Source organism: Dermacentor silvarum, chromosome 9, assembly GCF_013339745.2.
Source record: "Dermacentor silvarum isolate Dsil-2018 chromosome 9, BIME_Dsil_1.4, whole genome shotgun sequence".
NCBI lineage: Eukaryota > Metazoa > Arthropoda > Arachnida > Ixodida > Ixodidae > Dermacentor > Dermacentor silvarum.
Window position 1 is genome coordinate 104,642,100 of NC_051162.1, and position 22,379 is coordinate 104,664,478.

Consider the following 22,379-nt stretch of genomic DNA (forward strand, 5'->3'; position numbering starts at 1 on the left):
GCTCTGAAAAGAAACAAAAGGCTACATGATTTATTACTTTGCTACCCATTGTAACCTTATCCATAAACAATATATGTGATATAGCAAGGATGTTATTCTAGTTCAACTATGGTTCTTTGGCAGCATTACTTAAAAAAAGAAAGCACAGGCTTGCTTCCGGCAAAACTGCTTTTCGTTATTCCCTTGATTTCCTTGTTCGTGCTTCTTTTGGATCACATTTACTGCTACGATACAAGTTGAAGTATCAAAGGCAAACAACTTTACAACAATGGCCATGTCAGATTAAAACAACATGCTTACAGCAGAATTCTTCACTACCACTGTTACCTCTTGACAAGGTAACCGAAGCGAATAGGGAGGTCATTAGGTATAGTTAGTTTTGTGATGCGGATTATGACTAGAAATGTGAACATGGACAGGAGCTTGCTGGCAATTATCACCACCGCTACGGTCTTGGCCAGCAGCAATTATTTACCTTTGAATCCCCCCCTGCTTTTCAAGAACTGAACATAACTGGAGACAATCATCGCTGACACAGCCTGTGCTCATGCCGCTGATAAGACATGTACTCACCTAAGTGCGGCATCATCCAACTCTTGAGGCCTGTTTGTGGCACCCATCACGAGAATCCGCTCTTCACTCCCGGTGTGGAGCTGCACAAGAGAGCAGTACAATCAGCTCAATGCAAGTGGATTATATGACTTTATGAGCAAGTTACAACAACTGCGTAGACAGCATGGGTGTGCTCCAATCTGACCAGTACTGCAGACAGTCTACACTGACAGCCAAGAAGAGAGCTTTGAGATTGAGACCAAGCTATGGAAGGCATCTCGGCCACAGATGAATACAGGGACTGTTCGATGCCCACTCACCCCATCAAACTCGACGAGGAATTCAGTCTTGAGTCTCCTTGTCGCCTCATGCTCATTGTCCTTCCTCTCACTCAGCAAGGAGTCAACCTCATCTGCACACAGAACACAGGGCATGCCTAAACTGCAGCAACCAATCGAGTTGGAATGAACTCTGTATGAACCCCTCCCCCCCCCCCCACACACACACACGGTGTTTCAGCGAACGCTTTCAAAATTTATTTGAGGTTCCCTGTGGCAGATAGCCCAATTCTAGTTAATGAGCTGGTCTACTCGAAGAGCATTACTTGCACAAAATTTTGAAACGCATAATCGATTAATTAACACAAATTTACTAATTAAGTTTTTAACTAATTACCTGATGGCTCATATTGCAATTTACAAATTGTAGCCGTGGTGTTCGCAAGGTGGATCCACTTGGAACAAATTCTCGGGATGAGCACCAGTTTCGAGATAATAATCCCCGAACTTTGCAGAGAATTGCATTGGCGTTCCAGTTAATTTTGTGCTTCAATGCAAAAAGCGACGTTTTGTTAAGAACCTACCTGAAACGCCAATGCATTTCTGCGCAAAGTTTTGGAATTATCTCGAAACTGGTGTCATCCCGAGAATTCGTTCCAAGTGGATCTGCCTTGCGAACTCCACGGCTACAATTTGTAAATTGCAATATGGGCCATCAGGTAATTAGTTAAAAACTTAATTAGTGAATTTCTGTTAATTACTCGATTATGCATTTCAATTTCTTCTGCAAGTAATGTCCGCCTCTTCGAGTGGACCAGCTCGAACTAGAATTGTACTATCTGCCACAGGCAACCTTTAAGAATTTTTGAAAGTGTTCGCTGAAACACCCTGTATATACACATATATACACACACACATTTTTTTAGCAGGGGTGTGCAAATATTTGAAAACATCGAATATTATCGAATATTACATGTTTAATGGTCGTATTCGTTTCGAATATTTAGTTGGATACGAATACTCGAATCAAATCGAATCTATTGCTGGCTGTGCGGGAGCAAACATGGTTCTTAGCATTTGTTTCTACCTAATCTAAGAATATTGGGGCGATTTTGTGCTGAATTTTGTGATGATTTCGTGCTGCTAGCGAAATTTCACCTGTAAAGCACACTTAGCCACTAAACGCCTGAACTTTGCGGGAAAGCCAGCTTCTCTGTAGCAAGGGGCACGGGCTTACTAACAGCAGCGCGGTTGCACTTTATTTTTTTCCGCAGTGCCACCCCCGGTTCTGAGCATATTGCTTATCAGCAAGTGTAATGAATGACGACTGGGACAGGGCCAAATGCTTCCGAGTTTACGGGCAGACAAGCCAGTGCGAATTACCAAGTTTTCCAAGTTAACAAGAGCCACATACACATTTAGTATAACGGCTTACTAGTCTATTTTTTTTTCCATTGACAATGTAATTGCAATGTTCCAACATAAGTTAATCCAACTTGCTAATAACTGCATGTGCATATCATTCGATATTTGATTCGATATTCGAAGCGAACTATGCATATTCGATTCGTGTACGGAAATTTTGACATTCGCACACCCCTAATTTTTACTGAACGAGAAGAAGGGAAACCGAGGGGCCGATCTTATTAGTCAAATCATAAGATGCCAACAAACAATGACACCAAGGATAACATAGGGGAAATTTGTAGTTCTTAATTGAATTAGAGAAATGATAAATAAATGGAAATGAAAGTGGATGAAGTCGCAGTTTTGCCCAAAAGGCTAAGCATTAATTGTGATAGCAAATTAGTAGAGAGCTATACGGAGTAAGGTTAGTAGTTTTATCAGCTGCATAAACTTGGACACATTTACTTACTAATTGAATTAACAAGCACGGTGTCAGCATGCACATACAAGCATGAATAGAGTACACTCGATGACCGCAGACAACCACTGTCAAAATGCTGGCGTGAGCAAGCACGGCTGCAGTAGCAAGTGAAGGTTCGTGTGGTCTATAGCTTCAACAGAAACTGAGCGGCGAAAGCACAGCGCATACAAAGGTAAGAGCCGTGTGGAGATCGCTTTCCAGATACGGTGCACGAGACAGTCCGGAGCCGCGCAAGCACAAGTATGCAGTTGCTGGCAGAGAAGCCATACCCCCTCCCTCCCGCGCTGCCTTCCTGCTTTCCTCCTTTCGCGAGGGAGATTAAGTCGCCAGTTCCCCTTGTGCCCGGTCGCAAGATATGCATTTGGTGCCACAGCTAAACGTCGCCTCCGTTTATCCGTAGGGAAAAACTTCTTCCCAAACAGAACTTTTTGTAAAGGTTAAAACATGTGACAAATCGTAGAACAATCCTGAATTCGCTAATCTAATGAAAAACTTGGAAGCATCAGCAGCAGCTATGCAATCGAGTAAGCATTTGAGCAGCATACAGGAGGCAGTGGCCATCACTTACCAATGAAGATGATGCTGGGTTGCAGTTCTCGTGCAACTGCAAACAGGGCTCGCACCAGCTTTTCACCTTCGCCAACCTTCATTAATAAGGAAAAAAAAAAGAGGCTCAATGACAATGAATAGCACAATCGCTCCGGCTAATAGAACGAGCACCATGCCAATGCAAACAATCTGAGATATAGCTTCAAAATAGGGCCTAGCTAGATTTTCCTGTTCAAGGACACAAAGCTTAGAAGCACTCTTCTTAGGCAGCTGCAATTCAAAATAGGCTGCTTTTTTTTGAAGAAAATGTAAAGATCCTATTGATCACCACAAAGAACAGATCTTTATAAAAAGAGGTGGTGTGTCACCTAGACTGGTAAACTTGTTCTGCTGGCATGGTTGATGAACGGGAAGGACAAAAGGTTGTACGAACCACAGGAGCTGTGTTGACAAGAGCAAGCTATGACGAGGAAAGAGATGGGACAGGTGCTACAAAGAACTGTCCGTCCCATCCATTTCATCGCCTTGCAGTTCTGTCCTCTATGCTTTCTACTTAACCATGCCTCACAAACTGGCCCATACAAGTACCCTTCAAAACAGCACACATGCTTTTCTATGGAAAAGCCACGTTGATTAAATCACAGCAGCCAGTGCAGCTTTGTGCAATGCTCCTTCAAACTTCCGTCGCAACTCCACCTAGCCCAAACATTGCCCCCCTGTTGAAGTGCAGCCACCAGATTCTCCACAAAGAGGTACGCACGTATTTGGAAGTGAGTGAAGCCGCGCTGATGTTGAGGAACGTGGAGTGGGACTCGTGGGCCACTGCCTTGGCCAGCATGGTCTTGCCGTTGCCCGGGGGCCCAAAGAGCAACAGGCCCTTGGGTGGTGCCCTCAGACCTGTGAACAGCTGTAGCAGATGAAAGAAATATAAAACCTTAGATATGTAGCACAACCACGTGAAACAAGATTAATGCTCAACAATATATACCCAACGGCTTTAGAACAACAGAAAGCATGAAATTATGGGGAAGTTCTATTTGGGAGCAAAGATGAAAAACTGTCTTATAGTTGGTAGCACGAGTATGAGCCATGCTTGGATTATCCCTGCATAAAGAATAAGTACCATCTAAACCGATATTGTTCGATAATATGAACATGCAAGTTCGTGAATACTAGCAGGTTGGCGATGCCTTCCCATGAGCATGATCAGATAGTTTTTTGCATCTGCATTCTTTTCCACCACTGTGCCACGCATCAGTTGATAGCGTTAGCTCTGTCCTGTTCACATGCGTTCATGCTTGATATGCCTATCCTATCAAACCGTAACGCACCATAATGTGATAAGTACAGAAATAAAAGAACCTTGAATTTCATGTGGGTGTTTTTTTTTTTTTATACCATACAGGATTTGCAAAAATCACCGGAGACAGAAAGCTTCATTCTAGTCATTGCACTGGATTACTAAAAGCGGCGTACATTAGTAAAACGAGAAATCGGAATGCATTATTTATTTGGAAAACACGAGTTTAGGTTACTAAAAAGACACACCTAAGGGAGAAATGCACAGACCCACATGGCGCTCTGTGTGTTTCTACCTTGCGTGTGTCTTTTTAGCACCCTAGAATCTTGTTTTCTAAATCACACCAACTTGCCCAAGATTTATTAAGATTACTTATGAATACTGCCACGCCAATGCAGGGTTTTAACAGAGTGGATTTGCATTTGCTGGGTTCTGCAAATTGACAAACAATAAAACAAGGAAAGAAGTACATATTTTGTCAAAGCAACACAATGCTCCACTACAACCAAACATTTCAAACAGAGCACATCGTACGGGCAAAAAAATCACTGCCAAATTTGTAAGGTAAATAGGTGTAAGGATGGCAGTAAAACGGCTTCGTTAATAAGTGTCTTCCAATCACTTGTTCGCCAAAGGAAAAATGAATACTTAAAAGTAAGTAACAGTCTTCTTAAAAGAATAGTTAAGACATTCCCTAATTAGGTTTCTAACAAATTACTTTACAGCACATATTACAATTTACAAAGTGCAGCCGGCAAGTTCGCAAGGTGTATCCACTTGGAACAAATTTTCAGGATGGCACCAGTTTAGAGATATTCATTCCGAAAAGTGTGTGTGTTTCAAGCAAAAGTTTTGCAACACTTGCTACCCACATCCCTAGTTGCATAAGCGCTGCCAACTCACCTCTGGCCGATCTGTAGGCAGTATGACCATCTCGCTGAGGGCCTGCTTGGCCACTTCCTGGCCAGCAATGTCGCTGAAGAGCACCTCAGGGCCGCCATCCACGATCTCATCCAGGATCATGTGTGCCAGCCGAGAGTCAACACCCTTGAGCGTTGAAACCCGCCTCCCTTCACCACCACGAAAAGAGCCTCGGGCACCGGGTCGTGCGACCCCAGGAGGCTGCTGTCGACCCTGGCAAACAAAGTAAGCGTTGCGTTCGAATATCGCGCTTTAGCTTGGCTTCGAAAGAAGTCAGTGAACAGGAGCTGCACCGCTGGTACAGATTGATGATGTATAGTGTTTAATGGCGCAAGGGCCAGCTATGGGCAAAGAGCGCCATGACACATGGTGATGGCTTCTGAATGTATTATGGATGGAGTGCACAGTAGGATGCAAATGGTACATAAAAGGTGGCTGTAAAGAGGCCTAAAACAAATCGCTAATAATTGCGTAAAATATATGAGTGTTAAAATAATGACAAAGACTAATGATGTGAGCTATGAGCGTAAAGGTTTCGTTACAAAGCGGTGACATAATAAAGTATATGCAATAGCACTATTGCCTCAAGAGGTCCTTGAAATCAAGGACTGAGAGGCACGTGCTGTAAAATGTTTTTGCACTGCAGCTGCAGCCTGCAGATACCCTGGCCAGATGACTTGTAACGTGTTTAAATCTGCTAAAAACTTTAAGACGGCATTAAAATTAAAAAGCGGCTCATGGCTAAGAAAGAACGCTGGGTGAAGAGGGATGTGCTCACGATACGCGGGATAAAAGTACTTTTTACGCTGAGCTTCTATTTCTGGGCACTGGATAAGAACATGGAGAACTGTAAGTATGTCGCCACACCTATCACATGTCGGAGGATCACTTCCTGTAAGGAGATACGAGTGTGTTCCATAGGTATGTCCCATCCTTAACCTGCAAAGAAGCACTTCCTTGTGTCTTGTTGTTTTCTGAGATATCCATTTCCCAATTCTTGGCTTGATTACATGTAGCTTATTTTGCACTTGATTATCCCACTGCCTTAGCCAATATTTTCGTAATTCATGGCGCAAGAAAGGCTTTAGGTCAGTGGAAGGGATGGCTATGTTTCTGTTCGTATGTTCAAAAACTACTGAAGTGGCACTTTCGTCTACAGCTACGTTGCCTTTAATGCGGCTATGGCCAGGTACCCAGCATATTATGATTACTTGGTTGTCCTTGTAAGCTGAGCATAGCAAGCTGTACAGTTCGTTATAAACTGAATTCTTGTGTTTTCGTAGACTCATTAGAGCTCTAACGACACTCAATGAGTCTGAACACAATTGCATTTGTAATATTCATTTGTTTTATGTGTAACTGCTGAAAGTATTGCGTATGCTTCCGCTGTAAAAATACTTGTATGTGGATTTAGTGCCCCGGACACTGAAAGAGACGGTCCCAAAGCTGCGTAAGCAACACCAGTAAACGATTTGGAGGCGTCCATATAATATTCACTGCAAGAATACTTCTCCCGAAGTTCAAGAAAATTCGAATGTATGTGTGCTTCAGGTGCCCATTTTGATATTTCTACGAAAGAGATATCGTACTGGATGGTCTGCCACTCCCAAGGTGGTGGAAGCCTAGTAGGAGCCATTAGGATATTCTCTAGAAGAGGGACGCCTGTTTCTTCTGACAGTGCTTCCAATCGGAGGGACAAAGGAGGCCTAGTGGCTGGGCGGTTATGGAACAGCCCGGCCGTGGACAAGTCGTGAATAATTGAGTGACATGGGTGGTCTACTGATGATTTTACCTTCAAGGCATAAGAGAAGCTTAAATATGTCCTTTGGAAGAATAGACACCATACGTCTGATTCGACGTACAGGCTTTGTACAGGACTAGTCCTGAAGGCACCTGTAGCAAGGCGGATGCCTAGGTGGTGAATAGGATCCAGCATTTTCAAAACACTAGGCCTTGCACGCTGGTACAGATTGATATATTAAAGATATTTACCACAAATATAATAAATTTTTGGTTCTACTTGTGAGCGCATGTGCATGTGATGTGTATGTGTGTGCATGTGAATTTACCATCTTGAGAATGCCCACCTCACGTTACATAACAGCTACACTACTGGAATATGGTGTGTTCTCCTGCACTGTCCAAGTATGGCCGACTGTTAAAGGGAACACCTCAGTAGTAATACAGGAATGTAATAACAGTAATAAGAGTAGTATTAATAAAGAGAATGTGTTCTTTATGGGAAATATGTGGCTGATACATTCAATTGGACATGTTCGCCTAAATATCTGTAGGCAGGCCTTTACGCCACATCTCAGCAATAGCCAAGATATTGTGTTATCAGAGATACAGTGTAGACCGCTTATAACATAAGTCACTGGAGTCGTGAATATCTGCACTATAAGCGGTACCGCACTATAACCAAAACAACGATTTTCAAGCCCTGCATGTATGCAAAACATGTAGACCGCGCGTATCCGAGAATCGGAGCGTACGACTGGGAGTTTTGCGTCCGTTTAAATTCACGAACATTGAAAGGTTAATGTCCAAGTACCCACGATCTTCACATGAAGCAGACAAAGTAATATTTTTTTTTTAATATCTCAGTTTCGCCCGAAAGGCGAAGCATCAATTGCGATAGCAAATTAGTAGAGAGCTATAAGGGAGTAGGGATAGTAGTTTTATCGGCTGAATAAACTTGGACACATTCGCTTACTAACTGAATTATCAAGCGTGGTGTCAACGCGTACAAACAAACCTGAATAGACTGGATGACCGCAGACAACCACTGTCAAAACGCAGGCGTGGGAAAACGCGGCCGCCGCGCAGCGAGCGCAGCTTCGTGCGGTCGATCGCTTCAACGGAAACTGAGCGGCGCAAGCGTAGCGCATACAAAGGTCAGAACCATGTGGAGATCGCTTTCAAGATACGGATCGCGCGACAACACCGACAGCCGGCACAGGCGCAAACGCATTTGTTGGCAGAGTAGAAGCCGCCGCCCCCCTTCCCTACCCCCCTCCTCCTCCTCCTCCCTCCTGCACTGCCTCCCGCACTGCCTCCCCGCTTTGCTCCTTTCGCGTGGGAGATTGCATCGCCAGGTCCCCTTGCGCCTGGTTGCAAGATACACATTTGGTGCCGCAGCACAGCATCGCCCCCCATCCCTCGCTCGCTCGCTCCCATACCCCCCCAGCCTTTAGCGCAATGGAAGTTGCGTTTGCTCTCTGCTGTGCATTCGCTCTCCATGAAGGCGCGCATCCCCCACGCACTTGGCTGGTGCACTGGCACCAGCCAAATGAGAGTAGTAGATTAGTGTTCCCTTTAACAGCAAACCTACATTTCTGAAGTGCACGCGCACACACACTCACACTGTCCCTTTAACTTTCAACCTATTCTCAACTATGAAGCCAGTCTGGTCATTGCAGATTCTCGTACCCTGGGCTGCTGGGCATTCGGCTGTTGCTGGTTTATCCGCCGCCTTGCTGCCGTTGGCGTTGGCGTCGCCGCAGCATCATTGGCGGCCGGTCGACCAAGCCGTGATGGGGACTTGGCCGTCGTCCGGGCGCCCCCAGTCGTCGTGTTGCGAGGCAGCGTCTGGGCCCTCGGAGTGACTGCCTGCGTCGCCACTCCTGGCCGCGACGTTGTTGCTACCTGGTTCTTCAGTGTGACTGCAGCAGGAAATGCAAGAGAAAGCATTTATGCGCCCTTCGTTTAAAAGCTGTGTGCCTGCCCTACACTAGTACTTCATTTTTTTTATCCTGTCCCCTTGCAAATTCTGGTTATACAATGGAAGCTGTAAAATGGCTACTTAAGGAGCGTTCCACCAAAATAATTTTGGTTCCACCAAAATAATTTTTCAGATCAGTTCATTATAGGAGGTTCATTATAAATTAAATGTCCTGTCACCTTGCCACCAGGAGGAGAGTGTCACTGCCAACGGAGACAAGACACCCTATGCCTCTAGTTGCGTACCCAGCAGTTTACTTCCCTGCCTTCTATACTGGAGCCAAGGGTCAAACCATGTCGTTGAGCCCCGCTTACTTTATTTTCGCTCTTCCTCTCTTGCGGCGTAGCGCCTTCCACATTTATGGATGATTAGGATGATTAGGTATGGTGAGTGACGAAACATGCAGTGCGAAAAGGCACTTGTGCGTGTGACCGCGACACAGGCTGCGAGTGGGTTTCGAAAGGGAAGGCCTGCAGCGTTAGGTTTGACATTTCAGCTGCTTTCACAACATGCTGCGCCGTAATACTTATCGTCAGCGCATCATATATAGCCTACGCTTGTTTAAAATGGCCAAACCTCACGAGGGGACTCATAAGCCAACTGCTGCGAAAAGTATTGCCAACTTCAGCTACTAGCGTACTTGACTCCAAGTCAGCAAATTGTTTTAAGGGGCACAAGTGGTATCAAGTTAAGCTGTAATTACAATTCTGCAATACCAAACTGCCAACTCATACCATGAGCAGTAGCTTAGAATGCAAGAAAATGGCCATACTTGTATCACTGCGTAGTTTATATTGCTAATTAAGAAATTTACAATTTGCAATTGTCTTTTATATTGTAGTATATTACATACCATTTATGTGCATGGCAGTACTAGGTAGTATGTATTCTTACATTATATTCCACAATAATTATGAATACATCAGTTATCAGGGTTTTGAAGTATCCCCCACACCAGTGTCTTCACGTCTTTTAAACGCTATGCTTATCATTAACCCTTAACTATTCTCAATACAGGGAAAAAGAGAACCCTTCAACACTAAGATAATGTACTGCAGTCAAAAGCCAATTAGAACAGATAACAGCAGGAAGCACGGATCACCAAATGGCACCTTGGGCAACAGTGGAAGGCAACATCCTTTATCTGTCACACAGCTGGTACCTGGCACAACTGTTTACAGCCAGTACTTATCAGATCACGATCAAATGCAGTCAAAGAACACTCGGCACATACTACAGTCCAAAGCTGCGATCACCCTGGGCGACAAGGAGCATGTGTGCTTGCCGTATGGCTGAGCATTGGTACAGCGCCAATGAAAAAAAGAAGACTAGCACAAGAGACCGGAATGGGGAAACAACAGTACACGACTGTGCAGGAATAGGCATATAGCAACACTTTGAGCTCTTACCACGCTAGTGATGCAGAGAGGTTGAATGCTATCTACAAGAACAGTGTCGGAGCGATAGTGAATATATATCACGACTTTCCTAACTTGCATTCATATGCTGACCAGCCATAACTGCAGCTTTCTACCGAACTACCTTCGAGTGCGAAAATGGGAACGGCCTGGCACTCCCGCTGTAAACATGTCAGACGCACCGCCCTTTATCCTAATACTGCCTTGGCTATCACCGGTCACCAGTTCCAATTCTTTTCCATCGCCACTAAACCACAAACAAACACTGGCCACAGCATATCGGGCCTCATTTACCATTCATTCTCAGCGAAGGGCAACGCAAGTATTTCGCTATCGCAAGACAACAAATCACCTTCAAGTGCCGGGCAGCGCAGATTGCATAACAAGGGCACTAACCACCAGATGGCGTCTTGGGCGACAGCGTCGGCGACATGCAGCGCTTGTGCCTGTCGCCCGGCTGACCATTGGCACTGCCGTTTTCGGCCATCTTTAGCCACGAGGGGCCATCCTGATTTGTGGCTGCGTCCTGGCCAGGCGCCACTTTCTGCCATGCTCGCCGCTTCTGGTTGGCCTGGGGGCGGGCCACCCCCGCATGCCAGGGCAGCTCATCTCCAAGGTGCTCAATCTTGACCATGCTCTCTGCGCAGCATGCAAACGCAAGACGCATGCAGCAGCAACATGGGGTGCAAGCAGCATGCCATCGCACTAATAAGCTCGCTAAAATGTCAATGCCTGATGCCAGCCAAAAATTGTCACCTTTTACTTCTCGCATTCTCGTTGGCATTACTAATAAGTTATTGTAAATGTAAGTTACAAGGAAGGACCCCGCTAGGAAAGAGCAACTGCAGCTACAATTTCTTTAACTTGTATCGTACATCCACCTGGGCAAGACTAATTGCAGTACCAAAGATTGCCGATATGAAAATTTTTCTTCTATAGTGCACGAAAAATTTATGCTCGAAGGTTTGTGCTATCTAAATTATTTTGCATATTATTTATTTCAGACTGATTTGGTATAACCACGTTAGCCATGCTATTTATGGTTCAGTAATCAAAACGCTTCGTAACGAACCAGGCAAATTTCGTGATATTTTAAGGAGCTTTATGTTACATACGAAATACTCATTTCAATTTAGGATACCAAAGTGCACTAGGTGTGCTTGATTCCTCACTTTATTAGCACAAAAAAGAATGAGAGCACGAATAAATGGATAGCAACAATGTCATGCTAGCCTTCTATTTGCCACTGTACTCTCTCTTGAGCTACTACAGTCAAACCTCGTTAATACGTACCCGCTTAATGTGTAAGTCCGGTTTAAACATAGTCGCGAAGATTCCCCCACCCGGTCCCCATTGAACCCCATGTATTGGCTGACCGCTTAAGCCGTAGTCGCTTGTTGCATTACATACGGTTAGTACGTACCATTTTCTTTGTTTTTATATGTTCACGGGCAGAAAATCGCCAAAATTTCAGTGGCGACGACAGGAGTTGCCGATCGAAGCGCGCAAAAGCATGGCCTTCGAGATTGGTAAACTACAATTGTCAGCGTAGTGACGTCACAACATGGCCACGTCGACGTATTTTTTGTTCGTACGGTTGTTGCCGATCAAAGGGCGCAAAAGTGTGGCCTTCGAGATTAGCTTCTGGTAGCCCGCAGGAGCTGAGGGTAGGGGAATTCGCTGTCACTTTGGAATCCAATCCAAGCATCGTAACGGCTCAAACGCCACGTTTCTTTATTCTTTTCTTTCATTCTCCTGTGTCCACCAGTGCTAACGGCAGTGGTGGTGTGCTTTTGCGTAGTGTTGTGTGCTTTTACAACGTTCTTTTGCGCGGCGTGTCCTTTTTTTTTTAATTGTTTGGTGCGCGTATTGTGCGATTTAATTTGCACGTGAAGACTGTTATGCCGTATCACGTTTTGAGTGTAAAGGAAAAACTGGAAATCATTCGCACCATTGAAAATGGAGCGAAGAAATCTGCGGTAGCCCGTGAGAAGAACTTGCCTCTGACGACTGTGTGCGGAATATGGAACGCTCGCGAAAAGTTGCGGGGTGGCTCAGGCAGCAATCTGAAGAGGTGCCGCATCAGAGACTCTGCTTTTCCCGAAGTAGAAAAGGCCCTGCTGCTTTGGTTGAAGAAGGCGCGTAGCATGAACCTGCCAGTCAGTGGACCCCTTCTGGCTGAGAAAGCGCTAACTTTCGCAGCTCAGCTGAATTGCACCGGTTTTGCCTGCAGCAACGGCTGGTTGTCGAGATTTAAAGCTCGCTACAGCATAGTGGGGAAAGCTGTTTGCGGTGAGGCTGCTGCAGCGGACAAAGAAGGCGCTGATGAGTGGCAGCACAACGAATTGCAGGAAGCCTTGGCAGCCTACGATGCCGCCGACATTTTCAATTTTGATGAGTCGGCACTTTTCTACTGCCTGCTTCCAGACAGGACATTGGCATTTAAGAATGAAAAGTGCACCGGCGGGAAACATGCCAATAATCGGGTATCGTTCGCTTTCGGCGTCAACATGACCGGTAGTGAGAAGCTGCCACTGATGGTGATCGGCAGGTACGGAAAACCGCGTTGCTTCAAAGGCGCCCGTTTGCCATCCGATGTCATTTACAAGCACAACAAAAAGGCGTGGATGACTGCTCAGCTGTTCGAGGAGTATGTGCGCCAGCTGGACCGCCGTTTTGCTGCCAAGAAAAGGAATGTCCTGATCGTTCTCGACAATGCGTCGGCGCATGTCGATTTGGACAACCTGACGGCAATTAAGCTGCTCTTTTTGCCCCCGAACACGACAGCGCTCGCCCAGCCCCTCGATCAGGGCATCATCCGCTCAGTGAAGCAGACGTACCGCAAAAATCTGCTACGGAGGATGTTGCTCGTTATGGATAGCGGCAAAACGTACACCATAGACCTACTGGGCGCTGTACACCTACTCGCGCACTCATGGAGGGAGGTCCAGCCGGCAACAATACAGAATTGTTTCGCGCGAGCGCAATTCAAAATACTTGAAGGTGACGACGACGCGGACGGTGAAGACGCCGAGGACTGCGAGAACCTTTTGGTTGAAGTGCTCGAGCGGCAAGGTGCAGCAGATGAGGAGGTGAACTTCGGCACCTTCCGAGATGTCGACGGCGACGTGACCACCTCCCCGGACTTTTCAGACAGCGACATTGTTGCTGCCGTCGCACCTCGTCCAGCTTCAAGCGAAAGTGAGGAGGACAGCGATGTCGAAGTGGACGACGGCCCTTCACTATCCGACGCGGCGCGTGCTGTGGCAGTGATGCGAGCGTTCGCAGAGAAGCGAGGCCTAATGGACAAACTGGCTGCTGGACTTGCTGACTTCGAAGATGCCGTCGTCGCGGCGAGGCCACCACGGCGGCAAGTGAAAATAACTGACTTTTTGCTGCCTGCCAGTGAATAAAGCTAGCGTGCCTGTGTGTGCGTGAGTGTGTTTGTGGGGATCGTGGCGTTCTTTTCTGGCTGGTAAGTAGCCGCTAAACCGGCACTGACGGTTAATTCGTACATCGCTTAGTGCGTACCCAAACGTCATTCCCGGCCAACTACGTATTAACGAGGTTTGACTGTATTGCACACAATTTATCTGGGGGTAGCCTCAAGTTGACAGTCGGCCCACTTCTAGCACAGGTGTCTCAAGCCCTGGACATGTGGCAATGTAGCAGTCAAAAGTCTTACAATGAAATTATTGCGCATGCTTCCATACGACACTCAACATCAACTTTACAAATACAGAGCAGCACCACCCCTCCCCTCCACTGAAGTGGTCCCTTCACTTAGATAAGTCGGATAAAGATCCTCAGCGATTTCATGGCAAAAATTTTGTAACCAGGCACTATCTAATATTACTCGGCCGTGATAAAATGAAGGAGCATTTCTCAAGCAGCTTCTGTTCATAAAGGAATCATGAATGCGAGCGAATTGCCTTTCGAAAAGGGGCATTGGTGAAGCACAGCGCCCTCTTCAGTGAAGTGGCAGCATTGAAGTTGAGCAGAGGCTTCAAGTCGAAATCCATATGTGAATATGAAATATGGATGGAATATGGATATCACTGACAATTGGACGAGTTGGTACAGATGCATGGCTTCAGAACGGCGCAACAAGGAAGGCGAAAAGGCGAAAGATCACACGAACACAAGCGCCGAGTGAGTCGGCGCTTGTGGTTGTGTGATCTTTCGTCTTCCTTGTTGCGCCATTCTGAAGCCATGAATACGGATGTGTTGTTTAGGCAGCTGAAAGCCCTCTTTTACTGTCAACGTGCCACTGTGGAGCCTCACAGCCAGTTATGTAAAGCTGGCTACACAAGTTTACGCCTCAATACATAGCACTGAATTCAAAGTTTCCATCTGCAGCAGCTTTCGCAAGCTACGCAGTGATGCAATAAATTCGAAGCACCCTGCACTAACACATAAGAATCTCACATTTGACATGTAACCCGCATCCTACAAACCTTTGCGAACTTTACATGGCTTGCCACCCGATTCCTAGTCTAGAAAGCACTGGGTTTCTATGGCAGTTGACGGCAATTCACTAGGTACCAAATTTGAGTGAATGCTGCATGAAAGTACTGCACAGGTGCAGCGGGGCAAAGCTGATACACAACTGCAGAGCAGGCAAGAACACAGGTCCATTTTGCAATGTTTCTGTGCAGCGAGTGGTACGGCAGCTACAGTGTGCATGTACTGCAGGCTTTCAACGACAACTTCACTTCATGCAAACTACAAATTCACGCGGAAGCCGTCACTGCCAAGTACTGCCACACACAATCTAATTAAAAAAGCCATGCAGTGAAGAGGCAAAAATGCATGGTGCTCGGACAAATTCACATTCGTGACCACGAAGGCAACTATGAACTACTTCAGCACTGTACGGAACTAAATATTGGGCACACATCAAAGCCCTGAATAGGCAGCTCAATAGTTAAAGAAAACACAACGAGCTATCAAGATCAGTCTTCTGGTGTTGAGCCATTGGAGAATGGGCGGCTTTCATTTTAGTAAACTTTACAAATACTATTGAAGGCCACAGACTACTGAAGGACAGGCTTTCTGCAAATGGGAATTAATAATTGGGTGATTGATTCGGTTAGACATTTCAAAGCGACAGAGTGGCTACAAGACTGCTGCAGAGGGCCACTTTTTTTTTTCTTACGGGCCCCCAAACAGAGCTTGGTACACAAGTTTGTTGCATTCCACCTCTACCAAAATAGAACCCCCTTGGCCATGAATCAAGGCCATGACATGTCCCACAGTAAAATTACATAGCCATTAAGGCCCAATGGCAGTTAGACAATACGATCTTGAACTACAATAGGGCCCTCTTTCTAATGACCTCAAATTTCCAAGAGGCAACTTGTTATATAATTTGCTTGCTTTCTGCAATCATACTTAAGCAATTGTACAGCAAAGGTATCAAAACAAAACAAAACAAAGATATAAAGTACTGGATGAAGTAGCACACCAAGATGCTCTGCAATTTAAAACACCTGAAGGCACTCACAGCATGACTAGCCCAGCTAGGGCCTACAGAAAAGACCTCTAACCAACCTAGAAAGTCGAGCCTGTCCTTGGCCATATCAAGGTTGACCCTCATCTTGTCCGTCAGCCTGTGTGCTCTCTCCCAGGAAGGACCTGCATTTGCGAACATACACGTCAGAAACAAAGTTCCTTACAAAAAAGTCACAGTAAAGGCTGCAAGGTGAAGCACTCATAGCAATAGCAAAGCATTGGCCAACTACACAAAGTAAGGGTCATAGTTTTGTCAGCTGTATAAAGCATGGTATCACGCACACAAAGGCTAACATGAATGCCTATCACTCGAGGACCGCGAACACTCGGTGTCACAACGCTGGTGTGATGAAGAGCGCCAGCCTTCGAATCGAGCACTTCCCACTGCTTTTCGCTTCCACGTGTCTCCAGAATTTGAAATTACACAACTTACAACACTAGGTGCCCCGAAAAAACAGTGCACGTGGAGTGACCAGCATTTTGACTCGATCCAAGCTTTGCACCTGCCACAGAGAACCTCGCATGGGCCACATGTGCATTCAGCATCGCAAGTTGCTTTGTGCAGCCACGGCTGGGCTATAGGAGAGACATGCTCCCCTGACCCCCTAGCGCTCGCTTGATCATATTACCGCGCACTCAACTCCCCATTGCTATCTTTTTAAACTTGGCAATTCTCGTAAATTTCAGAGCGCAGCTCTTAGGCTGCTTGTTCCTGCGGCCAGCGTCGGCGTTGTCCTCGGCGTAACCGAGTGAATGAGCGAAGGATGAAAGAGCGAACATGTAACGCCGCGAGAGATGAAAGATGCGAGGAGGACAGCAGAGAGGAGGGTGCAACGAAACCATGAGGCGGAAAGCGGAGGAGGGTATGGCGACAGAGTGAAGAAAAGCATAGTGCGGCAACAATGTCCAGAGTAATGCGTGTTGTCTGGGACGTCTGTCGATGGCGGCTGCTGTGAATCGTGCCCACGCGTCACCCACGCGCTGGCTCTTGCGATCTCCAGATTATGCGAGGCAGTCGCACCACACTTCGATCCATTTGCACCATGCCGCCCGCGCCAGCCAATATGTCCAGCCAATTGTCCGCGCCAGCCAATATATGACGAAATGAAAACACGTATAGAGCTGCACTCAAATTACGCATTAGGGAGTATCGTAATACTTGGAGAGTTTTTTTCAAAAAAAGTTGCGTTTTAGATGAGAATTCTGCTTCCAACTGTTGACAGAAACTTTTTCCATCAAATGCAACAAATTTCAGTCGCATTGGCACAACAGCTGCAAATTGCAAGCGTTTCTGGATTTTAGATGTAGTACTTGAATAGGGAACTTGGAGTTGGCCATGAGCTAATGCTTCCTCTTATGATAGTAGAGTTCAGGCTAGCTTCCCTAGCAAAAATTCTAATAGAAGTTTGTATTAGTCTAATACAGTTTTGTATTAGACCAATAGAAATTTCTGCTAGTCGCACAGATTTACCTATATGACCAATAGGCCCTGCGCATTAGACTTATTAGTCTTATACAAACAGTGTTGCGTGTCTACTAGTTTCTCTATTAGACTAATAGGTCCTATTGGCCTTATACAGATTGTTGCTGGTCTGATACAACATGTAGTGCTGGATTCCGCAGCTCTTGTTTGCTGGTGAAAGTTGATGAAAAATTGGACTAGTGACCGCTTGCTTGCATGGAGAGGTGTTTCTAATTAATCACTGAATCATTAAAAATTATACTGTACAATTGTGCAGCACAGTGCTTCACACATTTGCATTCGTTTCAGCGCACTAAGCTAGTGAAACTGGCCATCTCTCAGCGACATGCACAAAAGCGACGTGCGCCTACATGGTCCTGCCAATTTTGCTTCACTGAGCCTCGTCACGATGAGTCGTTGAGGAACCAGATAGTGTTTACAGCACAGTGAATACTTCCCCACAAAAAAAAAAGAAAGCAATCAACCAGCCATAATCTGCAAGGCAGAATTGCCGTGTCCAGTCAAATTACGAATGACGGTGCAATAGCAGCAACCATATTTGTTTGCCGCTGAAGTTTCGGCAGTGTCGTATTTTGTGTTGAAGTGCGCATAAAGTAAATGTTAAATTTGTAACCTAAATTGCCAACTTGATACCGCACATAAAAGGCCGTAATATTTATTGACATCAAACAGCACTATGGCAGAGAAGCAATAGCGCACCCAGGATCTCTGCCAGGGGGGGGTTGACAGTTTGCCAATACCATCTATACAGCACTAATTTCGATTTATTTACAGGAAATTGTCAAAAAATGCGCTTTTTGCGAGTGTGCAGACGATTGCGCGTCTTACATCTTAGTTGCAGCACTCAAATGCGTAAGGAAAGAAAAGGGGTTAAACAAAAGGGGGGGTTAAGTCGGCCTCAGGGAGGGGGGGGGTTACAACCCCCGAATCCCCCCCCCCGTCGGTGCGCCACTGCAGAGAAGGGAACACGGCAGGCGGGAAGGACATAAAACTGCGACTGTAGTCCACCGTAGTTGCGCATAGCACATGTGCAATGACGGCTGCCATGTCAAGGCGAGGCGTCACGCAAGGCGTGCGTGCGTGTTCGTGAATGAACGATGTGTTTTTAAGGTTCGCTGGTGTCAGCGCCTGCGCAATCTCACTCGTGCAGTAGTATACGTATATATCTATGGATGCTGTTGTGACTTCAAAACAACGCAAGGCAACTGTTTTACCCCTGTCCTTCATGGCCTTGTGGCTATCAGCGTGCATCGATGTGCAGCATCTTCCCTGGCACCGATTTACCATTTTGAGGTAATTGTACTTATTTATGCTTCTATAGTACAGTACGATGCGTTTTCTTCTTTTTTTTTATCCTGACGGTGGACGTAAGTGCTGCTGTACAGTGCCGTCGCGCCGATTGCTGTGCGAGTTGCAGCAATGACATGCCTATTTCCGATAACGCTGTGCAAGATTTCTGTCTAGAGTTCCTTATATCTGCCTACAGTTTCGATGAAACACACACCTTATGTTGATTTTGTGTGCTTTATAATTGTCCTATCATGTCTATCATGTCAGGTGGCATCATATTAAGCATTTTGAGCTGGCATATATCACAATGTCCTAAAATTAGTTTGGTAAGATCAATTGCGGAGCCACATTATTCTAATTTGGAAGCAAATATTGCCAGCTTAAACGTTTACTGGTAGAACTAGCACCCCTGCATTTAACTGTTTCTATATGTGTGTATTTCTGTGTCCAGGTTTTTTTAACCACTTCCTCAAAAGGACGTCCTTTGGTCGAAGTCAACAAAAAGCTCTCAATCAAGATTGCTGACCTGACGAAGATCTTGAAAGAGGAATCTGTAAAAATAGATGCTGTGCTAATAAATGCTCCTAGCAATCTTAGCAGTTATACCCGTTTTTCGTTCCGTATCTGGTGCATTGCAAGATTTTCTTTCACACCAATATACCTATTAGACTAATACACAAATAGGCCTGTTAGACTAGTAGGCCTGTTAGACTAGTAGGCCTGTTAGACTAGCAGGCCTAATAGACTAGCAGGCCTAATAGACTAGCAGGCCTAATAGACTAGCAGGCCTAATAGACTAGCAGGCCTAATAGACTAGCAGGCCTAATAGACTAGTAGGCCTAATAGACTAGTAGGCCTAATAGACATACACTAATAGGCCTATTAGACTAGCGATGTGCTAGTCTAATGGGCACTAATAGGCCTATTGTAGACTAATACACCAATAGGCCTATTAGGCCAATAGGCCTATTAGACCAATACACCAATAGGCCTATTAGACCAATACACCAATAGGCCTATTAGACCAATACACCAATAGGCCTATTAGACCAATACACCAATAGGCCTATTAGACTAATACACCAATAGGCCTATTAGACTAATACACCAATAGACTGTATTAGTGGCAATAACCTAATAGGCTTTTAGTTCTTGTATTAGAATTTTTGCTAGGGTTTAACTACAACATCCAAAGCAGTGCTGCCATTTTATTTGTCGAAGGACTAAAGACAGATATAAAGCCAAGAAGAGAGAAAGCAATAAGGAACCTGACCTTTTCCTTGGGAGAAGTCAATGGCAATTCCCTTCTGCAGTTCGTCGATACCCTTGCGGTAGAGGTCGATGGCCAGTTCTTTGAGGTCTGCAAGCAGGAAGACGAAGTTCAGTTTCATCTTGGAACTATGAGCATCATTTGCGCAAGTAACATTTACATGTTCAATTGGCAGATTCAGTTCAATCCATCATGAGTCACTATGCTCATTTCTTCATCTCCACCATTCATCAGAAGACATGGCAGCTAGCATAGTTCAGGTTGCATTAGAAACTCCTGTGGCCACTGCCCTATTTACATATTAAATCTACTAACAGTCATCAAACAACACGTCGAAGTAGCTGTAATGCATATCAGGACAACAATATCCACAAGCTCAGTGAACGTTACAAGTGCAGTGAATGTCAATAAACTAGGAACTTGGGCCAGTTGCGGTGCAACATAATTCGCAGAGTAGCATAGTTAATCTAATAAATGGAAACTACAGAAATTCATCAAAACACACTCCATCCTTACAGCAAAGTGCAATGAATGTGCCAATATGCAACTCCATTGATGACCGGGTGGAAACATTAGACATTACAGAAGGATGTTTCCACAGCCACACAGCACAATCGAAGTCCCAAGTCATGCTTATAAAATTTGGCCAAGCTAATTCCAGCAAATGTGGCGCCCAATTATTCCCGTTTTTACCATGTCACTGCACTATTGTGACACAGGAACGTGCGTCCGCAGTGCGTTGAACACGCCTGTCTCACACATCAGGTTTATTCCATTGTAGAAACTTTAAAAAAAAAAACTAAATCTCCAATTTTTCCTACGCCCACTCCATTTTTCAAGGGCTTTATCGGGCGCTAACAGCATACGCGCTTCGCAAAGGGACGCCGTCGCGAGCGCTGCGGTAAACGGCGGTGACGGCAGGCGACACGAGAGGGCGCGCCTGCGGCGGCGAGCAAAACGAACGGAGTTCCCCCCCCCCCCCCCCCCCCCCCGCGCTGGTACGCACACCGCTATTACACCGTGCCGCTATGCAGCGACCGAGGCTATGCAAATGACGCCGACCTCGCCCACCCGCACAGCCATAATTGCGCCAGGAAGAGTGCGCGCGTTACAGCGGCGACTATTATCCCGGTCTCGCCTACAAGTTCGAGCACCTACAGTCCCACAGCAGAGCGCGCTGTACGATACACGGTGTCAGTGTACATGGTGTAGACGACACAGGACCGTCCCCAGTGTGTGTGCGCGTGTCTGTATACAGTACATAATTTCCCCTAAGATGTCCTTGGTTGTCATTTGTTGGTTTCTTACGAAATGACTAATAAAACTCGGGCCTCTCGATCGGTTTCCTTTCTCCTTTATTCTCGTTCATATTATATATATAATATGGGGTTTTGCGAACCAAAACCACGATCTGATTATGAGGCACGCCATAGTGGGGGACTCCGGAATAACGTGAGCTACCTGGGGATCTTTAACGTGCACCTAAATCTAAGTACACGGGCGTTTTCTGCATTTCGCCCCCATCGAAATGCGGCCGCAGTGGCCGGGATTCGATCCCGCGACCTCGTGTGCTTAGCAGCCCAACACCATAGCCACTAAGCAAGTACGGCAGGTATGCCGCCATCTCGGCCGAGATAAACGGCCAGGCTGAAGCCGCAGTTGCCCTGAACCTCTCCTCACATGATACTTCCGACGATGCCTTTCTATAGCGGTACCGACAGGGTGTGGCAGCGCAGCCATTTGACGTTTCGGGTTGGACGAAACTGACTGCGCTTTTTGAGTGTACTTCAACACGCCGCCGTTACCTGCCAAAATTGCGGCTGTCTGGATACAGAATTATATACGATAAATCGTAGCGCACAGACGCATACATCACTGTCGGTCCGGCATTATGACAAATCCTAAGCGCAGGTCTGAATCCACAAACGGACAGGAAAGTAGGCGACACGCTATTTATCACGCACCTGCCAACACTGCACGTGCTAATAATGCAGCGCCACATGCACAGGGTGCCTTGGGGAGCACGCACAAAGCCGGCATGATAACCAGAACAGTAACGGTAGAGATTCTCTTTTTTTTTTTTTTTTCATCGCAGAAATGTAGCAGGAAGGAAAGAGCGAGACAGCAGTGCCCAGGATGCACCTTAGACATACCGTATAGGCTTGTGTAAGTGCCGCACCCTCAACTTGGCA

At 45.9% G+C, this 22,379-nt stretch overlaps 1 protein-coding gene across 1 annotated transcript in view; it reads right to left on the minus strand.

Annotated features, from left to right (window-relative positions):
* LOC119463564 (spastin-like) overlaps window positions 1-22,379 on the minus strand; it is a 71,264-nt gene that overhangs the window by 10,866 nt on the left and 38,019 nt on the right. The window contains 9 exon segments of the mRNA XM_037724396.2: window positions 574-653; window positions 873-964; window positions 3,287-3,362; window positions 4,028-4,174; window positions 5,471-5,701; window positions 8,921-9,153; window positions 11,027-11,269; window positions 16,184-16,267; window positions 20,191-20,277. Of these exon segments, the coding sequence (XP_037580324.1) occupies window positions 574-653; window positions 873-964; window positions 3,287-3,362; window positions 4,028-4,174; window positions 5,471-5,701; window positions 8,921-9,153; window positions 11,027-11,269; window positions 16,184-16,267; window positions 20,191-20,277 (1,273 nt within the window).